Below are 21,701 nucleotides of genomic sequence, written 5' to 3'. Positions count from 1 at the left end.
GAACAGCCATCTCCCGTCCTCCGAGGTGTGACAGCAGTGCCCGGACAAGCAATGCCCCGCGGCGCCGTGTGCCGAGAAAAGGCTGATGTCCTGGAGCACGTGCTGTTCCTCTGCCCGGCCCTCGCTAGCGCGTGCGGCCCGCCAGTCGCTAACACACCGCTCTGCCGGTTTTTGTGGCCCCGGGAACTACTGGCCCGGGCCTTGTTTCCCGGCACGACGCTACAGTGACGCTCTTGGGTAGACTTGAATTGGGTTTCCATAGAAGGATTAGCTAACTTGGACGCTCAACCCGGGAACGTGAAACTGTCTGGCTGTTATATCCTTGGTCGGTAGATGTGCACATGTGCTCTATGTAAAAATACCCATCCCAACTTTGGGCGCAAATCGTGCAGAAATTTCAGGCAAAATCGCTTGCGCCGAATATCAGCGCATAAGGGTCTTTATGTTGTCCGATGTAGTGTGCGGATGTTTTCTAGTCTAGGTATAGACTTGGCTTGGTGCGCTGCAGATTTAGTGTAGACAGGTGCGGATTTGACCTGGTAGGTACGTACAGTGCAGATTTAGTGAAGCATGGTGCAGACTAGGTTTGGCAGGAAACGGACACGATTGACGAGATGAGATAGATAAGGAAAATTTAAAAACATTGTTGGGCAGGGCTACATGTAATTCAGTGTGCTCTCTGGTCTTACTGAATGTGTGGCAGTCAGAATGGACTGTTAGCGCTGGTGGACCCATCAATCACTTGGGTCGTCCCCTGTTGTGACCCAGGCAGAGGCTAGTTGAAACTGCTGGCACACAGGCTAATTACTGAAACTGGCTCCCCAGTCAGAGGCTAATGCTTCCTACAAACACGTGCGTGCGTCCCCCCCCCCCCCCGAGGCTAAGGGTAGCATGGGATAGGAGAGGGATGACACAGCCCGACCTACGCTTCCACACTGTCGGCTGTCTCCGGTAGCAAGTTCGCACTGTTACAACATGAAACGCATCGCTCGGGCAGGTGACGTTACAGTGTCATCATCCACGTCCGGTGCATGCACGTGGGCGCCCACTCGGCTCTGCGAGGCGCTGGCGGTAAGTTAAGAGAGATGAGCACGACCGATGGTAGTGATTGGAGTTGTGCACGGCCGATGGGAGGGTTAACCCTCGCCGCGGCCGAGGGGGAGGGGGCGGGTGCCGCCCCCCCCCAGGTTTTTTTTTCGCGATAGCTCCGAACACGCTGGCGTTAGAGAGCTGAAACTTGGCATACCTGACCTTTGATCCAAGCCGCATCTTTTGACCCAAGTGACACCAACCGCATTTTTGGGTCGGGTCAGGTCACTGACCTATGACGTCATAAGTGAACCTCTGCACGGTCTTCAGATGTCGCAACTTCGCAACGCCCTCACTGCCAGGGGAGATGTCACAGGGAAATGAAACTTGCAGGATCTAGTATCCATTATGAGTCTCACAACTTGTATATCTCGGATTTTTCCTAAAGGTCATATGAGGTCAGGTCATTTTCGTGACCTCACCTGTATAAGTCAATGGGGAAAAATGAAAACTGCCATTCTGGCGCCGAGAACGATCTCCAACCATCTCAAGCACACAGAATCGTGATTTGATGCATTCCTTGCAAGGTTAAATGCGTCACTTTTGCAATGTTGACCTTGCGTGACGTCATTTATGACGTCATCAAGGTCATATTAGTTTTTCGTCAATAACTCCCGATCAAATTGAGCTAGCGAGTCAAGAAAGCCACCAGTGGACTCAGGAAGACCTGCCGAATCGAATGATATGCGACATGACCTCTTTCGACCAACTTCGTGACCTGGGGGTGCTGACCTGACCTTGACCTGAGGTCAACACCCTAAGTTGACCTGACCCGAACAAAAAGTATATCATTCGACGCGCCTGAGCGAGGCGAACACGATGCTGCCAAAATCGCGGCTCTGCGGCCGTTTTTTGCGAAGTTATTCACCAAAAACTGAACCGTACCTTGGGGCACTTGACCTGACCTCAGAGGTCACCGGTTGACCCTAGGACCTTAAAATCGGTTACCATTCTCTGCGTCTCGTAACGGCGCACACGCTCGTTTTTTCCGCAACGCGCTAGCTCCACCAGGGGCGAAACGGCGAGGGGGGGGGTCGTACCCGCCCCCCCCCCTCGGCCGACGCGTATGTAGAAAACCAATAGGTCCGGCGAGGGTTAAAGGATCACCGATCCGCCGCTTCAGGCAGTCAAAGAATACACTGAACGATTTAACTGTGAACAATTCATCAATGATCGATGCAGCTCTAATAAGTTCGTCGAAAGAATCTGACGTTGTTGCATTATGTAGCATTGATAAAGGAAAGGCGCTCGGCTCATCTGAGGATTTGACGTTGTTGCTTGTGGCTGATGGCAGGCCTTGGCCTTGAGGGCCAACATTTTGTCGCGGCTAAGTTGTCAAGTCCGCTGTGAATAAATTGCCCATCAAATTTGTTCAAGACAGCTAATGAGCTAACAGGTGATTAGATCGAAGCTCTACGTCAACCAGGGGTCGAACAGCTGGAAGGAAATACAATGGACCCCCCCCCCCCCGCTCCCTACAGTCTGCAGACTCTGCACGTACTTCACTTTTTTATTATTCAATGCTTGCCTGTTGCCCGTTGTTTGAGAGCAGGTAATTAGTTTGATTCCCGTCCAAATGAGGCGCATCAAAGTTTTCTCCTATTGCCTTATGATGGGAAGGCCTCAAAATTGATCCGACTAGGTAACGGACATCTAAATTCCAACATATGTATTGTATTATGCCTACTGTTTTTACGAGCGAGCAGTCTTACGTAGAAAAGCAGAAGTTTCTGAGTATGAGCGGCCAGCCGGCCGTTGTTCTTCATACATACTCTAGGCCGGCCGACTGTTGTCGGGACACTTTTGCGAAGCTTACCTAGATATTCCCGCAACCACTCGACCAATTTATTTGCGGTAATTTTTGTATCGTAGCCTCATTTCTTTTGCCAAAGAAGTGTTGGACTATTCCCGATGTGTGTAGGTGACCCCTTTTGCACGTGCCACGTGCAAAACGCGGAGGTGTTTGTTTTATGACAATTGCAATATGCCGGTAGTATTGGGTCTATTGCTGACACTTGGCATATTGCATGACACTAGGCACCCACCAGGCATTGCATTCAGCATTTCCATGCGTCACAGTTAGGGTGCCCCGTGCCACTGCCCTTGCGCACGTGCAGGGTCGCTTCCAGATCTCGAGAACGGCTGAACCGATTGCACCCAACCCAAATCTGATACACGGTTAGGGACCGGTTAGTACGGTACCGTGCAAAAGTCAGCTGGGATCCAGTTTGCACGTGCGCACGTGCAGGCAGGGTACCGCTTTCAGATCTCGAGAACGGCTGGGCCGATTGCGCCCAAATTTGGCGGATCGCTAGGGACCGGATAGTATGAAGGGTGCCGTGTACAAGTCAATTGGAAGTACTTCCTCACAACTCCACAGTCCACACGTACAAGGCTTACTCTTCTCGCTCGCCCGTTTGTCGCCCTAAAAGGCGTTTTACTGGTCCTTACCAAACGCTGAACTTCGAAACGATCGTTCAGTCAGTGTAGCTATGGCGATCATTATAACTTTTCCTGAGGTACTTGACGTTATCTGGCGACCTGGTCTTAAAAGATTTGGGTCTTTTCAGAAGGGCGTGGTTAAAATCCCACTGTGTCACTATGGCTAGGTGCCGAGTCTATAAGAGGTCGCCGCCACGGCGGTTCGATGACCTGTCCCTCCCTCAGAACGAAGGAAGTCGCGACGGCTCGAAAACTGGAGACCATCTCAGCCTAATTTCGCGCGCTTAGCCATTTATCACTTGGTCCCTAATTGGTCTTGTAAACAGAATGCCTCTTTCACAGGATAACGATACCTCTGTCGCTGAATGATGAGTACAATTTCGGTTGGGTTTGTGTGGTGCTAGAAGGGAATGACACCACTGCAGCATAACTTAACTTATGCTACGGTCTGCAGCATGTCAAAAAGCAATTATCGTTATTTTGCATTTCTCACTTATTATGTTCTCGCTTTCACAGACACCATGTATGCACAAAGCAGCAATATAATCAACATATTATCGAGAAGAGAGCATGATGTAAGTATATTTTGGAGGTTTAAAGTTATTTGAATCATTTTTATCTTCTTTCATGGGACCCTTGTGGATGAAATTATTTTCCTCCCCATTACCACCTCTGCAGTTGGCTTTAGTTTATAGGCGAATGAATGCCTAACCGCCTTCCACAGGCAGTGTGCCTATAAGTTTAAATTTCTCCCCCAAGATTTGCTGCTTTGATACGGACTGTAATGGCAATGGTAGTGATAGCTAATATATGTTTTATGTAGTGTCTACCACTTTGCATTGACTGCTTGAATAGTTTTGAAGTATCTACGAGACTGGTCTTGGGTATACTTCGGTTGGAATTTTGGGGCATGCACTGCCCTGGTTCGACCGTTGGTGACCTGTGCCCCGTTTCGCTCTCAGCTGCGGTTTGGGTCGGCCGCTGAGCGGACCATGCACGTCAGCGAGGCGCTGGTCAATCGCCTGGGACTGAGGAGCGAGCTGCAGGGCCACAACGGATGCGTCAACTGCCTCGAATGGAATGCGGATGGAACGTGAGTGATGCATGCTAGTCGTTGTTGTTGCAATTTTTGCCTTTCCACATCGTAGCATATGTTTGTTCATTACCAGCAGGAATGATTGTAAAATGATTGCTTTGGAGCGTCGTGTCGAATTACTTCAGTGGTGTTGCGCTTTTGTAGAAGTAGGCATTTATTTCCTCGTTTTGTGTCTACGCGGTTATGTACGCATGTTCGTGACCCCTATTATCTATCGCAGCCTGCTGGCCTCTGGCTCGGACGACTACCAGGTGTGCCTGTGGCAGCCGCAGAGGGATAAACTGCTGCACACCATACCCACCACTCACAGCGGCAACATATTCTCCGTCAAGGTGAGCAACAACAGCTGCGGGAGCGGGTCCACAACTGCCTGCGGGATGGACTGCTCGCCTCTGCCAGCCAGGCCACGGGTCTGCAACAGTGATCGGGGACGTTTTCATTGTACGGGCCTCATGAGTAAGGAGTTGATGGCGTTGGCCTTCACTGTATGGACGCTCAGCGCCAACCGCCTTACGTCTTGCAGAGCGTCGTCTTTGCGGAGCCTTGGAGGCTAACTAAACCGTGAGGCGTACCGTCTTCCTGAATATAGCTAGTTCGATGATATTTGGCGTCATGTTCCGGTCTTGACTGTAATATATTTTAGTTTATGCTCTGTTCTGTGTTCTTACCATGTCTCGTGTTTAACTTTCTAGCCCGTTGATCCCTGCTCCTGCTGTCCAGTTTATGCCGGAGTCCAATGACGGCGTGGTGGCCACATGCGCGGCCGACTGTCACCTGAAGGTGATCGACGTGCGCTTCAGCGAGGTGACCCACCAGTGCAGCTGCCACCACGGCCGCGTCAAGCGGCTGGCCGTGGCGCCCCACCTGCCCTACCTGGTGTGGTCGGCCGGAGAGGACGGGCTCATCATGTGAGTCGCCAGGCCGCGGACTGGCCGTGACTTACGCGTCTCAGTACTTTGTGATGGTTGGGCTTCTGTTTTGTTCCAAAACATATAAGTCAACGCTTTTTATCGTGATGAATTCAACTACGTATGAAGTAAAGAAGGGATTATTTCGTGACATTTGTTTGGTGGTCATACAGATGCTCAGGTTACTGTTGCTACCGACCGCCGTTACCCATGACACCTGTATTTGTCTGTACGCAGGCAGCTGGACCTGCGCGCCAAACACCGGTGCCGGCCGGGCGGCGGCGGCGGCAGCGTGCTGGTCAACCTGCAGTCGCAGTGCGGCGTCGGCAGCGAGGCCAAGTGCGTCGCCGTGTGCCCGTCGCGGCCCGACCTGCTCGCTGTGGGCGCTAACGACCCGTACGTGCGCGTGTACGACCGGCGGATGGTGCGGCTGGGTGGCCTGCCGGCCGGCGCCGCGAAGCCGGGCTCCTCTGCGGAACAGGATCCCGTCACACCGGACGGGGCCGTGCAGTACTTCTGTCCAGGTCAGACCGAGAACGGGGACACTATTTGTTCTGTTCGCGAACACTGGAGCTTTCGATTATGTAACGTGGGGAGTAGTAGATTTCCGGTTAACCGGTAAAATGCTACATCGCTTTAGAGTTCCGCTAACGCCTGAATTCATTGAGTGAATTCATTGCTAGTTTGTCTCATTTCCGTCTTCATGGAATGCAGATACAGCCACTGTTCTCTCACCTCACGTCCTGACGTGCCGGTTGCTCGGTTTTGCGTCCGCTGACGCCCTGCCGTCGGCTGCCTCCGGCCGCACCACCTGCCCTCCACTGACACCGCCGCCGTGTTCATCTGCAGGTCACCTGTCGCGGCCGGGGTCGGGGACGTCGGAGCGGCGCCGGCGCCGACCGCTGGCCGTCACCTACGTGTCCTACAGCGCCGACGGCCGCCACCTGCTGGCCAACCTGGGCAGTGAGCAGGTGTACCTGTTCGACACCGCCGAGCCGCGCCGCGTGGACGTCCTGAGCGCGGCGCCGCTCCAGCGGCCGCCAGACACGCCCGCCGGTGGGTGACGCTGCTCGAACCGCGGCCAGTCGCCACGGCTTACGGAAAGTGCTAGGTCTAATACGGGCTGCGAGGTAGGTTGGGCGTTTGAGACTCGTTTAACTACTAATTATCGGGCGAAAGTTTTTGAGTGAGTACAGCTACTACTGGGTCGGGCAGACTGCACGGATTGGCCTGGATTTATTGTTACCTCAGTGTATTATTTGTGTTCATTAAAATATTGTGCAATCTCTGGTTAGAGCTGTTTGTAGTTGATAAGTTTTGCAATGAGATATGTTAATAGGTAATCGTCCAGCGAGTAACGCTGCAATCCCCGAGTGAGTCTCAGTCCCCACCTTCCTCGTGACCTGTCTTTCCCTCCTCACCTTCGCCGTGAACTTTCTCCCCCTCTCCCCTGCTCCCTCTCCGCTCTGTAACCGTCCCGTCTCTGCCGGCGCAGAGACGCTGCCAGGTCGGCTGGACCGGCTGCGCCAGGAGGCCAACCTGTGTCACCAGCAGTCGCGCTACTCGGCCGCTATCGAGCTCAACAGTCGTGCCATCCGACTGCGGCCGTCGGTGGCCACATTCTACTCGAACCGCGCGGCCGCTTACCTGAAACGTGCCTGGTGGGTACGAGCTGGGGATCTGCTCACTTTACGACGTCCTACAGGCGTCGTGATAAGTTATTTCATGAATTCACCGAATCTCAGGTGTACGCTGCTGTTTCAAATGAATTCCTAAATGAATTTAGGTTATCCTTTGATCGTAACAAAACATTGTTTTCCTGCAAAGCTGTTTTTTTTTTATTAACCGCCTTGTGCTAGATCTTTATTCGACGTGGTTGTTATCAGGCTATGCTGTACTGCATCGCGCATGCCTGGCGACTGCGGCCACTGACTGACCCCTCTACCCCCTGTAGGGACGGTGACGTGTACGCGGCGGCGCGGGACTGCCAGCGCACGCTGCAGCTGCAGCCGGGACACGTGAAGGCGGCGTTCCGACTCTGCCGGTGTCTGCTGGAGCTGGGCCACCTGAGGTCGGCCACTGAGGCGCTGGCAGCGTTCCGTCGCCACCACACCCACCAGGCCAACAGCCACGCAGTGCTGATGCTGGAGCGAGACCTGAAGGAGGCTCAATTCCACCAGTCCGGCGCCGGTGAGACGGAGGGTTAGAGCGGGCGTGGATCGTGGGGGGCTGTCGCAGGTGGTCCGAGTTGGTTGAAGTTGTTAATCAGCATGGTTATGGTGTGATCCATGAAGAGATTGATTCCGTTTGTCTCACAAATATTGAGACTTAGTAAGAAACTTACCGCTGAGAAGCGACCCCGCGTTTCTGCTTTTTAAGGCCGTTGTTCATGATTAAATCCTGACTAATTACCGCGTTGATCACTCCAATGTTCCTCCCTCGCTGACCGCTACGTCCCGTCCTTCCGCAGCAGACCGTAACGGTGGCCCGCCGGAGCCGCTCATCAAGATGGAAGGTCTGCTGGACTGGTCGCAGGGCACACCTTCTGATCAGGAGCGCTCCTGGCGCCGTTCAGCGGCCGACTTCGAAACCCGCTACTGCGGACACTGCAACACCACCACAGACATCAAGGAGGCCAACTTCTTCGGCAGGTGAGGCGACGTGGCAGGCGCTGGGGTGTCACTGTTACAGTGAGGAGACTAGTAATCAGTGTGGTGTCTTGGAGACGTGCTGTTGTGATGTTCTTACTAAGTATAGCGGCTCACTTCGCGATTCAGTGCGGTCGTCTGCCGTCCACTGCTGTGTGGAATTCAGCCCGTGTACGAGTTTCTGACGCCCGCCCGCGGCGCCGCAGGGACGGCCAGTTCGTACTGGCCGGCTCCGACGACGGCACCTTCTTCATCTGGGAGCGGCACACGGCCTCGATCGTGCGCGTGCTGCGCGGCGACTCGACCATCGTCAACTGCGTGCAGCCGCACCCGCGGCTCTGCCTGCTGGCCAGTAGCGGCATCGACAGCTGCGTGCGCCTCTGGGAGCCGCTGGCCGAGCACGCCGAGCAGGAGCGCGCCGTCACCGACACGGACCGTGCCGCGCTCGACAACCAGCAGCGCATGAACGCCAACCCCATCGACATGATGCTGCTCAGCTTCGGCGCGCGCGTGGCCACCGGCACCGACGACTCGGTCAGCCAGGGCGTGCCGTGCCGGACCAGCTAGGGCGGCGGCCGGCGACGGACGCGGGCGTCTTTCAGGTGGGCCTCTCTCGCTCTCTCTCTCTGTAGTGTTCTGGTCTGGGAAGGGGGGGGGCGGGAGAGTGCGGATGCAGGGTAACCCGGCGCTGGCTGGTGAATGTGTGATCTGTGGGAGGGTGCAATGTTGAACCAAATCAGCCGGGGCCGGCAGGCTGCCCGGCGGTGCAGAGGCCGGTCGGCACGCAGAGCTGCCACTAACCCGCCGCGTGCACTGTCGGTGGGAGGGGAGGGGGAGGGGGCGGTCAGGCTAGGACGGCAGGAGTCCTCGGGGGGGGGGGGGGGGGGTGAGCGGCACAGGTCTGCAGTCGCTCGCCACGGGTGAATCGTGCCCATAAGTATGTACTATCGCGTTGTTTTGTTTGCGGTTCAGATTGTAGATTATCCAAGAAGATGATATAATATATTGCATTGTATCTCATGATAGGTGCTTCGTGTGTATTGGCTGAGCGTTTTCTGGAGGATATGTTATTGTTACGGGTGATTGTGGTAGTAGGACATATAGGTAATTAAGAACGACTGGTTTTCAATCGCATACAGTTGGTGAGCGTGATCGAGCTTCATAAAACTCTTGATCGTTTCACATGTATGTCAGTTCTCTTCATGCCTAACTAAAACTAATTTTAGCATAGAAATGTTTGTACCTGATTCGCCGGTCGAGTTTTCGGTACCGTTGGACCTCGTCCATAAGACTGCTGTGACGACAAGAATAAATTATATCCCTGTATTAATAAAGCCTCTCCATCCGTTTAAGTACATAGCGAACCCCCACACAGCCATAAAATGTAAGAAAACAGCAAAAATCACGAGCCAAAATGTAAACATGCATGTCATACGGAAAACACCAAGAACTTAAGTTGAATCGTACACCTGAAAAAATCAAACAAACGAAAATTCCGTCGATGAGGTAACACTTCGAAGCTGCTGGCGTCAATGAATTGTACATTAAAACTCCGGACGATATGCCAGTTTACGGCTGGCGCCGATCTGGGATCGGCTGTGGCCCAGTCAGAGGTGGTTCTCTGGCCCGACTGGTGCCACAGAGTCCCAACGGCAACGCCAGAGTCTCGTTAAGTGCAAACACAGTCCGGGGTTACCTAAACATTCCCTGGAGGCAGACTATCAGGCATGGCACGGCGTTGGCGGGCTTACACCCAGCGTGTGGCATGCGCAGTGATTCTCCGTTTCTGCTGTCTATTCGAAATCAGCAGCCACTGCAGCTGGGCGTCCCGGCAGCAGCTTCAACTGTCCACTCGAGCACCAGCCCGTAACACACCGCGCAGCTCGAGCACAATAACGAAGGCAATGTCAAATGCGTCCAGGCGACATATCAGATCACTTCTTGAACCCTCCCCCTTCCCCACACTTGTACACACACGCCACTAAGGGGCGACCACTGCACGTGACGGGTCTTGACCGTCACAGTTCCGAGTCTGTTGACCCTGTTAGCACATCAGCATCACTCTGCCTTCTTCTCAGCTGCCTTCATCTGTGCGCGTGCCTTCTGCTCCATCACCTGACTGAGGGCACCATTGGTGCACCACAGCCAGTTGCACTGCGAAGAGCAGCGGGGGTGGTGAATGCAAATGCTTTCGTAAAAACCTGCCCATTTTAGATTCGGGGTTACGAAAGTCGTAAGGTCGTAACTCAAATATAAAAACTGAAGACTCACAAGATTAATGAGCATGACATTGAGTAGGTTTGAGAATTGGAAAAACGTCGCTAACCGATTGAAGGGACTTACCACAATGAGCAGACAGTTAAGTAGAATGGGCATGGAGAACATGATGGATATAAACATCCCCTCGCTGTCAAAGTACTGCTGCTTGGAGAAGGCCCTGAAACGGTGAAGCCCAGACGTGAGATACCGACACAAAGTGATGGCGGTGTTAACCCGCCCATTGCACTGTGCTAGAAAAAAGAGCACCTCACAAACTTCTAAGACAAAAGACAAACTCCCAACTCCTTTTCTCCCCATGTTCGCTCAACTCGTGCCACTGGTTGAGCTCGCATTCAAGAGCGTAATTGGGGTTCCAGGTGCACCAGGGCCCTGTTTCACCGGTGATAGCAGCACGCTACTATCAAATTGCGCGAGCTGACGTTATGTGATGACGTCACACTAATGACCTTTCGTGTAATCTGTGAGCTTTTTCATAGCTACGTTTGGGACAGAGTTGCTGTCTCGTTGAATGCGTTTGATTCAGGGGCGCCGACGCGTAAGGAAAACTGGTCCGACTTTTTCTCGGGGGGCCCCCACCGGTGGGGGCCCCCAGGTGTCGAACGGCTTTCCAACGTACAATGGCCCCGCGGTCTCTAGCAGGGCCCCCCGAGCCGCAGTAGGGCCCCCGCGGTCTGCAGCAGGGGCCCCCGCGAGCCACAGCAGGGCACCGCCTAGTCGAAAAAGTGGTCCGACTAGTCGGAAAAGTCGGACCGGTGTCGACGCCCCTGGTTTGATTCATTCGCACGGCCGTGAAGATGTTAGCAGCAATATTAGTTGACATATCACACAAACTGACGACGGCATGGTTTGTTGATGTTTCCATGGAAACCCAATTTGACACGTGTGATAGCAGCGTGCTGCTATCACCGGTGAAACAGGGCCCAGAACCCGTCACTGACCTTTGATACCAAGATTACTTTACTACTCTTTGATACGGCGCCTCGAAAAGTTCCAAACCATCTCAATTCTCACACGGTTAGTCCATGGGTCTGTTCCAGTCGCACTTCCTAACACCTCTAAGCTGCTCCAAGAGCAAGATAGAGGAGGTTGGAGCAAGGCGCTGCGCTCCTTGGCTTTGAAGGGGCTAGAGCTGCCACTGGAACAGGGAAGCAATCTTGGAGGAGTTTAGAGGTGTTAAAAAGTGTGACTGGAACAGACCCCATGATGCCCGCCGAGGTACCCCAACAGCCCCAGCCTCGTTACGATCGAGTACCTATTAGTCAATTCCTGATCACGAAAACCATGTAGCGCATGAAATTAATGATAACAAGGCTGATCTATTTTCCATTCACGTTCTCACGGTGACTATAAATACACGTTCTGTCCTGATCAGTGTCGTTTCTGCCCTGACCGGTGTTGGACATTGAGTTGCCCGGATCCCTGCCGACAATTTTTTTTTAATTCCTAAAAAAACACAATATCACCGATCCACCCTTCTGGTAGTCGAGTATTCCAATTCGAGTACCCTAGTCAACGATCCTGGCACAACATATTTTATGTCTCCTGCTCCTTCGCACTCAAAATAATTATCTTTCTTCCTTCAAATTATGAAATTCATGCTTGTTCTACCTACACAGGCAGGGAACAGGACGCAATGCATGGTGTGTCAAAAGTGGAAATAGCCGCCCGGCTTTTAGTTCGCCAGCCTTCTCAATAGATGGCAGTACCACAACATGGGCAACGGATTGTGCAATTGACGTCAAATTTTCGTTATCTGCTAAGAATTGAATGGCGGATCTTTTCATGCAACAATCAAGTAAATCGGTCCACAACTTTTCTAGCAACAGAGATATGAAGTCACAACACCCTGCCAGAGCGGCGGCGCGGCGGCCGTTACGCGCCGCCTGGGAGACTGGCGGCGCTGAACGGTTCCGACTTGGCACTGCACTAAAACCTGTTAACTGCTTGGAATAGTTATTATAGCAAAATTTTCATTCAAGTGAGGGATAACCAAGGGCAGGAAGTATGTGTGCTTGTGTGCGTACTGTGTAAGCCAAGAAACTGCATTAGCAGATACTCGCTAATATTAGATCCAGCCAAGTCCAAACGCATTCCAGGGGATGTGTTCCTGATGGGTCAACAATATTTATCGTTCGAGGGCGGATACAGTTTTAACAATACAAAAAATATTTTTGCACAGCTCTATTCCTTGAATAATTCTCTTCAACGCCTCATTCCTAGTTAAGCGAATTAGCCCACCCTGGTTGAATAAATAAGGCGATTTCGCCACAAGGTCGAGGAAAACCGACCGAAAACGGCCGCGCTCAGGGCATGCAGACTCTTAAAAACTCGTATTGGGCGGGTAGGGTTTCCCAGGTATTGGCTCCAAAACACCGTATTCGGCTCCCGAATACGTCCAAGTGACCCGCCTCGTTCCTAGTTAAGCTCTAATTAGATCAAATGACTCAAATGAAATCAAATGATCAAATGAAATGAAAGGAGCGAAAAAGCGACAAAAAGCATGAATTTCCCTATGGCGGCGGGCTGCCGGGTTGCCAGACGGCGCACCCGGCTATTTCCACTTTTGACACACCATGGCAGGTATATTCAATGAATTGGTAGTTGGTGGTGGGGGAGGGACTGGTGAGAGTCCTACAGTGTACATCATGAGCATTTCTGAATTGCTTTGAATTGCTTGGATATGAATAATGAAGCAGCAATACATTATTTTTAGTGATCTGCATTGGAACCAGGGCCACTGTTGTTCTAGTATTTTGTCTTTATATTCTTAATAAGTTTTTTTTTTAAAACAAGAACTGCTGATAAAATGATTTATCTATTACTCAGGAGGAGCAAGCGCAATGCTCTTCAGTGGCTAGCCTTCATGCCCAGTGCTTTGTTGCTCACATTCATTCACATTATAGGTACAGCCCATATGCTACCTACTGAGAGCTAGCTTACCTCCAATGTGTTGCTGCCAGGGTGTTGATGTCTTCTGAGAAATATACCAAAGATACTGAAAGGAAAAGCAAGGCAAAGTGAGTTCAAATAAGTAGCCCATAAAACACCTATGAGTTTTTAAGATGCATGGTAAAGTGCAGCTGATGAACAGCTGCACAGCATGCCCTAGTTTGAGTTGTCTCTGACTGATCCTACCAACTGATAACTGCACATTTTTATGACTAGAAATATACTTACACAAGGTGAGGAAGAGACCACATTGCACATGCAGCTTCCTCCTTGCAATCAAAGCCACCAGGAACATCAGTATGTGCCAACTTAAAAGGCCCATAATCCATGGTTCTGACCAGTCAACCTGCGATCGGACATTGACGTACATCACTCAAGGGCAAAAATAGTGGAGCCATTAAATACCAACACATTCAATGATGATAATGTCAGAACCCTTATTGTCAATTTGTTTTTGCTAAAATAAAACTGAAACATTAAACAAACTCTGATATCATAACATGCATTCTGATTCATAACAAAATGAAATAAACATTTCTTTACAGTGTAGCTCAGTTAAATGCATAAAATAATGATCAAAAAATAATCTATTACACAAAATGGGTTGATTCTTATGTTTCTGTACATGCGTTCGGTCGTTGCGCTTCAAATACAAGCATCGTTTTCGACTTACCTCTGATAAAAAGCCAAGGAAACTAAAGCCAATTTCTTCATCCTCAACGATGCCTCCTTTTTCCGATGAAGCCATTTTTGATTTTGTTGAGTTTTGCAGATCTTTTAAAAGTGACGATTCAGAATATGAATAACTTGTTGGAAAGAATATGGTCTCTTTTGCAATATTTTATTATTAATTCTAAGCAAGTTGGCAAGTTTACCTCTGAAGCGGATTTGTTTACAACTCGCATTTGTCTAAACAGCGCCGAAAAAGAGGCAGTAGTTGCAGAGCGAAATAAATCACCGCAACGAAATAATAATTGCCGCCATTTACATCTAAATCAAGTGGGCCTCGACCGTCGATTTTTATATTGGATCACGATTGTTATTTGGGCCGTTAGCTTGGTGCAGTTTTAGTTAAACGCATACCTTATATGAAATTTGGTTTATATTAGGTCAAAAATTAAACACTAAGCACTGCAGATTAGACTTAGCACTTTAGCAGAATTAAACACTTTGCAGATAACACAACACTTAGCAGCAGATATTAGACGCTAGGTACACTCGGGGGCAGATTGATGTTCCACCACTCCCTACCCATCGGGCTCCCATGGCTCCCGCACTGGCTGCTGTCAGTGGCAGGACTGGCAGCACTGGCATTGGCAGGCAGTGCTGAGCAGTGCTGAGGGCAGGCAACACTGGCAGCAGCCACTGCTGATAAATGGGAGCCCGATGGGTAGGGAGTGGTGGAACATCAATCTGCCCCCGAGTGTACCAAAACTATGCTAGGCATTAACCAACCATCCGAGAAGTTCAGAGGGGATGGTTGCGTCACTACTTGCTAGCATGCAACATGCACTTTGCGGGTAAATATATGCCGAATATACGCTAAACTTATTTGGCGTTGGTCTTACGAGCTACTTGGCTGAACTTTTTTGTTCTATTGGATACAGTCAAAATATGTCAGGATTCAAATTCGTAAGCTGTTTAGCATTTCAAAAGATTCCTGGACTACCTTTGTGTAACCTTGGGTGACTTCCTATCGTAATTTTAGATAAGTGTCTTTAAACAAGTGACGAACGTAACACATGTAGAAAATTTGCAGCACAATAGTCAATATATTGCCACATTAGATAACCACCGAGTGCAAAAGCACAATCTATGACGGCACATCAGAACCGATCAACGGGCGAAACCAAATCATGAAGCCCTTAAGCTCCAGCAACAGGCACCACATCAGTTCGCTTCATTCCGCGCCACAAACAAGGAGAACCGCATATCGTATTATTACACTGGAAAGCGCTTGATCACAGCGCACAAACCTTTCAAACACCACTCAGTTGTAGAAAGAGACACACCTAAAACGCAATCTCCTTCCAAGATGTCCAATGTTAATGGGATCAGCTAGCCTTTGGCGCGTTGTAGGCCATGGTTTTCTGATTGTGGGGGTTCTGTGGTGACTTTGTCCACTCTTTGTGCATCATGTGTTTCAGCTGCGAGAGACGCATGCCCGGGTTCTCCTGTTTGAGCCTGGGTAGCGCCTCCTCCTCGAAGGCCTTGTAGGCGGCCTTCATGCGGCGCTCCGGGTGCCGGTCGCCGTCGTCACCGCCGCCCACACTGCGGCGGGGCGGGCAGTTGCGTCAGTCATGGTGACGGGCACAACACAACGACACAAGAAGCTAGAGAAAAAAATTCACGGCCGCCCACACTGCGGCGGGACGGGGGCTATATTGACAGTCACAGTGACTGGAAAACATAGGCGATAAGAAAGAAAGAAGGAAAGAACATGTAGCAGTCAGTTACGAAAGCAAGAGTAACGCAGACAGAGTACGACCCCAAGGGGGAGGCGAACACCACACAATTGGACGGGGAATCAGAACATCTCACGGACACGGTCTGTCGGCGAAACGGACATGACAACAAAACGTTCAGACAGTGAGGAGGACATCACAAGGCAATGCAATAACATAACCAGTGAGCAGGTAACACTAAATCAATAATACACTGTAGACCGATAGACCGATACAGTATAGGTCAATAGACCACTGTTGACGCTGTTCAGTTGGCCGGGTCCGACCATACGGCCATACGGATTTCGGTCCGGCCGTTTGACCCACCTGAGCACGGCGATGGCCTCCTCCACGGTGCGCGCCTCCTCCCCGTCCACTTCCAGCCGGTTCACGTTCTCCTCCAGGGCGACGGGCGCCTCCAACTGGCCCTTGGCCGGTGTGGCGGCGGCGGCGGCAGCGGCGGCGCGTGCGGCCGCCGCTCGCCGCTCGGCCTCCGCCTGCACCTGGCTGCGCGTGACCTTGGGTGCTGGCCGCTTGGAGGCCGTCTGCTTCTCCAGGGTGGCCTCCTCCTCCCGCAGTAGAGCAGCAGCCTCCTGCTTCTTCTGCTGCTGCTCGTGCCGCTTACGCTCGGCCTCCTCCTGCAGCAGCAAGCAGTCAGTAGCATCAGGCTTTAGCAGAACTCAGATGTTTAAGGATGTTTACACCAGACCAGTTATCCTGATTGTAAGAGCTTGATGTCAGGGCAAAACAACAGGGTCTTCTGCAGGCCACATGATGAGGTAACCTCATCCTGTGGTCTGCAGAAGGCCCTATTCTTCTTGTAACCTCATTGAGGCTACATTGAAGAGTGGGCATTGGAGGGACTATATATTTTTTTTTTAGCAAAGGAATAGCTGATAACATAGGTCAGCAAATAAGCAGAAATGATGTGCCATGGCATCTGAATAGCATTAGAATGGAAAACAACATTTTTTAGACTGGCTAGATGTAAGTGCAAGGCAGAAAGGGTAGCCAGAGGACACAATAACTGACACTTGCATACCTTTTTGTTCTGCTTTTTCACAACGTGCTTGGCATCATCTTTCCAGTATTCATCTTCAGCTTTCTTTTGCTTCTTCTCTTCCGCTTCTGCTTTGGAAGAAGCCTTCCTTGCCCTGGCAGCAACAGCCTTGGAATTCTCACCAGCAAACTTTTTTGGCATGGTCTGTGTTTAATCAGCTGCAACCTGCAACACACAAGCATGTTCAGTTTTTAATTCAATGCCATGTTCAAAATATAGTGTAGATAAAATGTGTTTTCATCGAGTATAATAATTATTTTTATTAATAAAATTATGGTGTTTTGTTCAGTATTGTAAGACATGTTTATAAAGTCTGATGGCCAAGAGGCATCAAAGTCATATGGCCAAGATGGCCAAGAGGCATAAAGTCTGATGGCCAATTTACGGTGGAAAATGAAATGAACGGTGAACTTCCTTTTCTGGACACATTCATAATCAGAGAGGGTCGAAACTTGAAATACAAGGTATACCGGAAGCCATCGTGCAAAGAGGACTACATACACTATTTTTCTGGACACAACGAGAGGTACAAGAGGGGCATTGTAATAGGATTTTTCCTGCGCGCTTACCGAGTGTGCAGCCCGGAATATCTCGAGGACGAGCTGGAGCACATTTTTGAAAGATTTCAGCAGCTCAAATATCCAAGAGGGTTTCTCATTTCTCAGAAGAAAAAGGCCCAGAAGATTCGTGAACGAAACACTAATGAAAGAGAAAACGCAAGAATAGAAAAATCGAGTAGATTGCTCTGCATTCCCAATTTTGAAAAGGTGGATACGGTAGCACGACAGCTTGAACAGGCCGGATTCAAGACGGTGATAAGTGCGGGACACAAAAGTGGCGATATTTTAAAAGGTGCACGCGACGAAGATAAGGATCACGAAAGTAGCATAGTCTATCAGATACCGTGCGCTGTTTGCGAAAAACAATATGTAGGCGAGACAGGTAGGGGCCTAGGTACCCGTGTCGGGGAACACAGAAGAGACGTGAGGGGGCACGTGTTAAGTAATGCGATAGTGGTTCATGTGGATGAGGCCGGGCACTTACCAAGGTGGGAAGGGGCTGAAATTTTAGAGAAAGGTATGAACAAAAATATCAGGAGGGCACTAGAGGCTGCACACATCAAGACCAAGAACACACTTAACACAAGAGGGGGATTTTATTCGATGGCAGCAGCGACAGCCAGATTATCCTTGCTGAAACGGAGCACGCTTGTGAGGAACGAACGTGATCGAATGTAAAAACACCGAAATGTCATTACCATGTGTACCTAATTTCTTAATGCTGATGTTATTTTTAAAATGTGATTTGTGACTTCAGGAAATATTTTATATCAATTACTGACGATGGCACAGTGTTGTCGAAACGTCTGAACTGAAATACAAAAAGATTTAGATTTTAATTATAATTTTCGTTCGCAACTCTTGGCCATCAGATTTTATGGTGTTTTAATTGCCAGTTGGGCAAAGCTGGCAAAGCAAAGCAAAGCAAAGCAAAGGTTACTACAAACCTAAGCAAAGCAAAGGTTACTACAAAGGTCCTGAAACCTACTGTCCCAATCTGATAGGGCAACAGGATAATACAAGACAATTAGGATGCCAAGCAGTGGCGGTGGAAGGTAATTTTGGATGGGGGTGTAAAGTTTTCTCAAGGGGCCCCTCTGGAAATTTTGGCCCCTGCCCTTCATTTTTTGAGTGATTATTATTGATTTATGAAAAACGAAGATTTTGGAAAACTATCCCCATACACACAAGTTCTATAAAAGGTTTGAAATTACAGTGAACCTACCTATCTCAAATAATGAAAGCATTAAGAAGCAAATGAAGCTAGCTTTTTATCGGCTAATCTTTTAACCTAGCCACCACCCGCAGCGTCTCAAACCACTTTTCTGGATCCGCAGTGGACCATTGAGGGCCCTACGAGACCATTCCAAGAAGACCGTGTTTAGAAGCCCCTTGGAAACCGACCACATAGAGACTCCTTCCAGAGACCTACATGACTCTCCAGACTGAATGAGCCCTCCGATCAGGGCTCTTGAAAGGTGCTGAAAGGTTTCAGAAGGCAGTATAGGCTCGAAAGTCCTTTGAGGGCTCTCAGAAACCGGCATCGGACCCCAAAAAAGCCTGTATGAAGGCCCTCCAAAGCCGGGATGGAGGCCACAGGAGCCGATGTTTAGCCTAATGTGCCGGTAGGGAGGACTAAATAGAGGGATGGGGTCTCAGTGGGGCCTTCAGGGGCAAGCGTTTGAGCCCAACCCAAAAGTATGTGAGGGGTCTTCAAGGCAGGTAGAACCCTGGGGTATGCACGGGGTCCCAGGAGCTCGCGTGTGAGCCCAAATTTTCGGCTGACGGCTACTAGAACCAGCATGGGGAATGGGGATTCTTAGAAGCCGCTTACACCCACATTTCATGGGTCATGAGTCCCAAGAGTCGATGTAGCCTAGGGGCCATAAAAGCCGGTGCAGGGCCCATGGCCCCATACGTTCCGGCATTGAGACTCTCAGAGGCCGGCAACTGGGCACCAAGAGCAGATAAAGTGCCTCAACAAGCTGCATGGGGCCTGAGAATCAGTGTGGAAGTCCAGGAGCCTGCGTGAGCTCTCGGAGACCTTCGTATTTCGTAAGGTCCACAATGGTCGTTGGGTCCTCTGAATCTGAACTCTGCGGGGCCCTCAGAGGCCAGCATGTCTCCTGGCACCTGCCTGCGTTGAGTTGAGACCCTCCGAGGCCGTCGTAAGGTTCTTCAGAGTCCAGCGTTGGCCCTTGAAGCCTTCGTTAGGCCCTAGACGCCGTCAAGAGGGCCCCCAGAGGTCAGCATGGCCCCTGGAGCCTGCCTGCGTCGAGGCCCTCCGAGGCCGTCGTGGGGCCCTCAGACGCCAGCGTGGGCATTAGGAGGTTGCGTTAGAGACCATCGTGAGGGCCCAGAGGTCGTCGTCAGGGCCCTCAGCCCCTCAGGGACCGTCCTGGGGTCCTCAGAAGTTGTTGTGATGGCCCTTGTGATGGCTTGTGATGGCCTTCGAGAGGATCATCAGAGGTCGTCATGAGGGTCCTTGGCCATAGTGAGGGTCTTCATGGGCTCTCAGATACCTTTGCAGGGCTCTCAGAGGCCTTGGTAAGACCGCTAGAAGCCATCGTTAGGGGCGTTAGGGCCCTGGTCGTCTGAAGCCAAATGGGTCCTCAGACTTGAGTTGGGTCTAGGGCCTTCACGAGGGCCCTCAGAGACCATCGTAGAGGCCCTCAGAGGCCAGCGGAGCCCCTGGAGTCCTGTGGGACCCTCAGCGGTCATGAGGGCCCTTAGTGGTCGTTATAGGGGCCCAGGGGATAGAGGTCGTCGTGGGAACCCAGAGATCATCGTAAGGGCCCTCAGAGGCCGTCATAGGGGCCCGCAGAGGCCAGCGTGGCCCCTGGAGTCTCCTTGGGGCCCTGGAGTCTCTGTGGGACCCTCAGCGGTCGTCATGAGGGCCCTTAGTGGCCGTTGTAGGGCCCCAGGGCCCAGGGGACATAGGTTGTCGTGGGAGCCCTCAGAGATGGTCATAAAAGGGCCCTCTGAGGCCGTTGTGGGGGCCCTCAGATGCCACATGGAGCACCAAACGCGGCTCGGGACACTTCTAGCCAGTGTGGGGCCCCAAAGACTAGCTATGGGGCGCTCCTGACCATAATTAGACATCCCGGATGATTCTACATCAGTGTTCGTTTCCTGATCACCGGCTTTCAGGAGAAAATGTATTGGATGGTGCAACAGGCCCCTTGTACGGATTTTGGGGAAACAAAAAGATATTTTGCAACCCAATGTTTTTTGATGGGGGTGGAGCTGCACCCCCTGCACCCCCTATTCCGCCACCACCGATGCCAAGATGAAGTGTTCTTTTCACATGTTTGGGGTTCCCTTGGTCTGAGACTGGCCAAATATACAGGAATAGAAAGTAAGTCACCCACATAAAAAAGAAAGAGCTTGCCCACCTACGTGAACCTGTCTGAATGGAAATGTGAGTCCAAGTGTCAGACATAAGGGTAGCATAATCTTTAGGAGAGCAAGAATTTGTTTTTAAAAACTTAGCTCAAATGTTTGAATGGACAGATTGACAGGGCCTGGGCCCATGCTAAGTAGAGCTTGTTGCGTAGACCCCCACCCCCTACCGTCTAATCGCGCAATTCCGGGTAACGGGAAAATTTTGACGCCAAAGTTAAACGTTCAAAGGCGGACACGGCCTGTTCCACTCAACTGACTTCAACTGGCTGCGGCTGCTCCCACCAACCGCAGACCATCCCCGTCAGGAGTCTCAAATATCGAGCGTCGGAGCGACTCGAACCCAGGCTCTCACCACCGGGATGGCCGGTGCTCTACCAACTGAGAGATATGATGAGATGCTGAGATGAGAGATGCTGATTAGAAATAAGCAGCATTATTACAAAAAACCTGTGCTCATAAAAACCGAGAAAGGGGATCGATGATTGAGAACAAAACCAAAACTTAGGTACGTACTTCCAAATAGCGACCAATATGAATAGCTACAAATTGGAATGCTTGCCACTTGCCAGTCGGAGTCTGAGTCACCTGGACGTTACGTCTCTTTCACTTAAGTTGTAATAGGTCGAAAGCCAAAGGATCAATTATGCTACACCAGTGTTGCGAATTCCAGAGTGAAAATCACCTTAGAAACACAGCATAAATAGAAACATCCACGTATAGAACTCGCAGATTATAACGTCTGTTGCATAACAAGGCGCACTAATAAAATAAGTCAAAAGTCACCAAAAGTTTTAGCTCGGTGATGACGTCAAAAGACCGA

At 50.8% G+C, this 21,701-nt stretch overlaps 3 protein-coding genes across 10 annotated transcripts; 1 reads left to right on the top strand and 2 right to left on the bottom strand.

The window, feature by feature from the left end:
* The first annotated feature begins 990 nt into the window (after window positions 1-990).
* On the top strand, window positions 991-9,517 carry LOC122390720 (WD and tetratricopeptide repeats protein 1-like). 2 transcript variants are annotated; one of them, XM_043383934.1, is made up of 11 exons: window positions 991-1,071; window positions 4,048-4,106; window positions 4,494-4,624; window positions 4,848-4,959; window positions 5,348-5,535; window positions 5,773-6,059; window positions 6,385-6,591; window positions 7,031-7,196; window positions 7,490-7,725; window positions 8,009-8,186; window positions 8,390-9,517. In XM_043383934.1, the coding sequence occupies exons 1-11, from the start codon at window positions 1,032-1,034 to the stop codon at window positions 8,748-8,750; spliced, it is 1,965 nt and encodes a 654-aa protein (XP_043239869.1). In that variant the 5' UTR covers window positions 991-1,031; the 3' UTR covers window positions 8,751-9,517. The 2 variants fall into 2 exon arrangements, with proteins under 2 accessions (XP_043239869.1, XP_043239868.1); XM_043383933.1 differs by having other exon boundaries at window positions 993-1,071; window positions 8,006-8,186.
* On the bottom strand, window positions 9,493-14,418 carry LOC122390721 (transmembrane protein 18-like). Its single transcript, XM_043383935.1, has 5 exons — window positions 14,086-14,418; window positions 13,641-13,758; window positions 13,404-13,458; window positions 10,527-10,620; window positions 9,493-10,337 (listed from the first exon to the last, which is right to left on the bottom strand). Exons 1-5 carry the CDS (start codon window positions 14,158-14,160, stop codon window positions 10,242-10,244), a joined length of 438 nt encoding a protein of 145 aa, XP_043239870.1. The 5' UTR covers window positions 14,161-14,418; the 3' UTR covers window positions 9,493-10,241.
* Window positions 14,419-15,164: 746 nt separating this feature from the next.
* LOC122390718 (coiled-coil domain-containing protein 124-like) lies at window positions 15,165-21,642 on the bottom strand. Of its 7 annotated transcripts, none has more exons than XM_043383925.1 (4): window positions 21,564-21,642; window positions 16,899-17,081; window positions 16,184-16,494; window positions 15,165-15,683 (listed from the first exon to the last, which is right to left on the bottom strand). In XM_043383925.1, exons 2-4 carry the CDS (start codon window positions 17,055-17,057, stop codon window positions 15,467-15,469), a joined length of 687 nt encoding a protein of 228 aa, XP_043239860.1. In that variant the 5' UTR covers window positions 17,058-17,081; window positions 21,564-21,642; the 3' UTR covers window positions 15,165-15,466. The 7 variants fall into 7 exon arrangements, with proteins under 7 accessions (XP_043239860.1, XP_043239862.1, XP_043239861.1 ...); XM_043383927.1 differs by having other exon boundaries at window positions 21,448-21,615; XM_043383926.1 differs by having other exon boundaries at window positions 21,395-21,585.
* Between the last annotated feature and the right edge of the window lie 59 nt (window positions 21,643-21,701).

The sequence above is a fragment of the Amphibalanus amphitrite genome, unplaced genomic scaffold (assembly GCF_019059575.1).
Source record: "Amphibalanus amphitrite isolate SeventyFive unplaced genomic scaffold, NRLGWU_Aamphi_draft 000406F_arrow, whole genome shotgun sequence".
In the NCBI taxonomy this organism is placed as follows: domain Eukaryota; kingdom Metazoa; phylum Arthropoda; class Thecostraca; order Balanomorpha; family Balanidae; genus Amphibalanus; species Amphibalanus amphitrite.
The sequence above is the reverse complement of the archived record's forward strand: the minus strand, read 5'-3'. Positions and strand labels throughout refer to the sequence as shown.

Excerpts from the sequence above, each read along its gene's own strand:
- LOC122390720 (XM_043383933.1), top strand. The coding sequence starts at position 1,032 with ATGCACGTGGGCGCCCACTCGGCTCTGCGAGGCGCTGGCG. Across the intron at positions 4,960-5,347 it reads GCAACATATTCTCCGTCAAG|TTTATGCCGGAGTCCAATGA; the intron begins GTGAGCAACAAC and ends CCTGCTGTCCAG. Across the intron at positions 6,060-6,384 it reads CGTGCAGTACTTCTGTCCAG|GTCACCTGTCGCGGCCGGGG; the intron begins GTCAGACCGAGA and ends GTTCATCTGCAG.
- LOC122390721 (XM_043383935.1), bottom strand. The coding sequence starts at position 14,160 with ATGGCTTCATCGGAAAAAGGAGGCATCGTTGAGGATGAAGAAATTGGC. Across the intron at positions 13,459-13,640 it reads TGGTCTCTTCCTCACCTTGT|TATCTTTGGTATATTTCTCA; the intron begins GTAAGTATATTT and ends TTTTCCTTTCAG. Across the intron at positions 10,621-13,403 it reads CTGGCAGCAACACATTGGAG|GGCCTTCTCCAAGCAGCAGT; the intron begins GTAAGCTAGCTC and ends TCACCGTTTCAG.
- LOC122390718 (XM_043383925.1), bottom strand. The coding sequence starts at position 17,057 with ATGCCAAAAAAGTTTGCTGGTGAGAATTCCAAGGCTGTTGCTGCCAGG. Across the intron at positions 16,495-16,898 it reads TGAAAAAGCAGAACAAAAAG|GAGGAGGCCGAGCGTAAGCG; the intron begins GTATGCAAGTGT and ends TTGCTGCTGCAG. Across the intron at positions 15,684-16,183 it reads GAGGCCATCGCCGTGCTCAG|TGTGGGCGGCGGTGACGACG; the intron begins GTGGGTCAAACG and ends GCCCCGCCGCAG.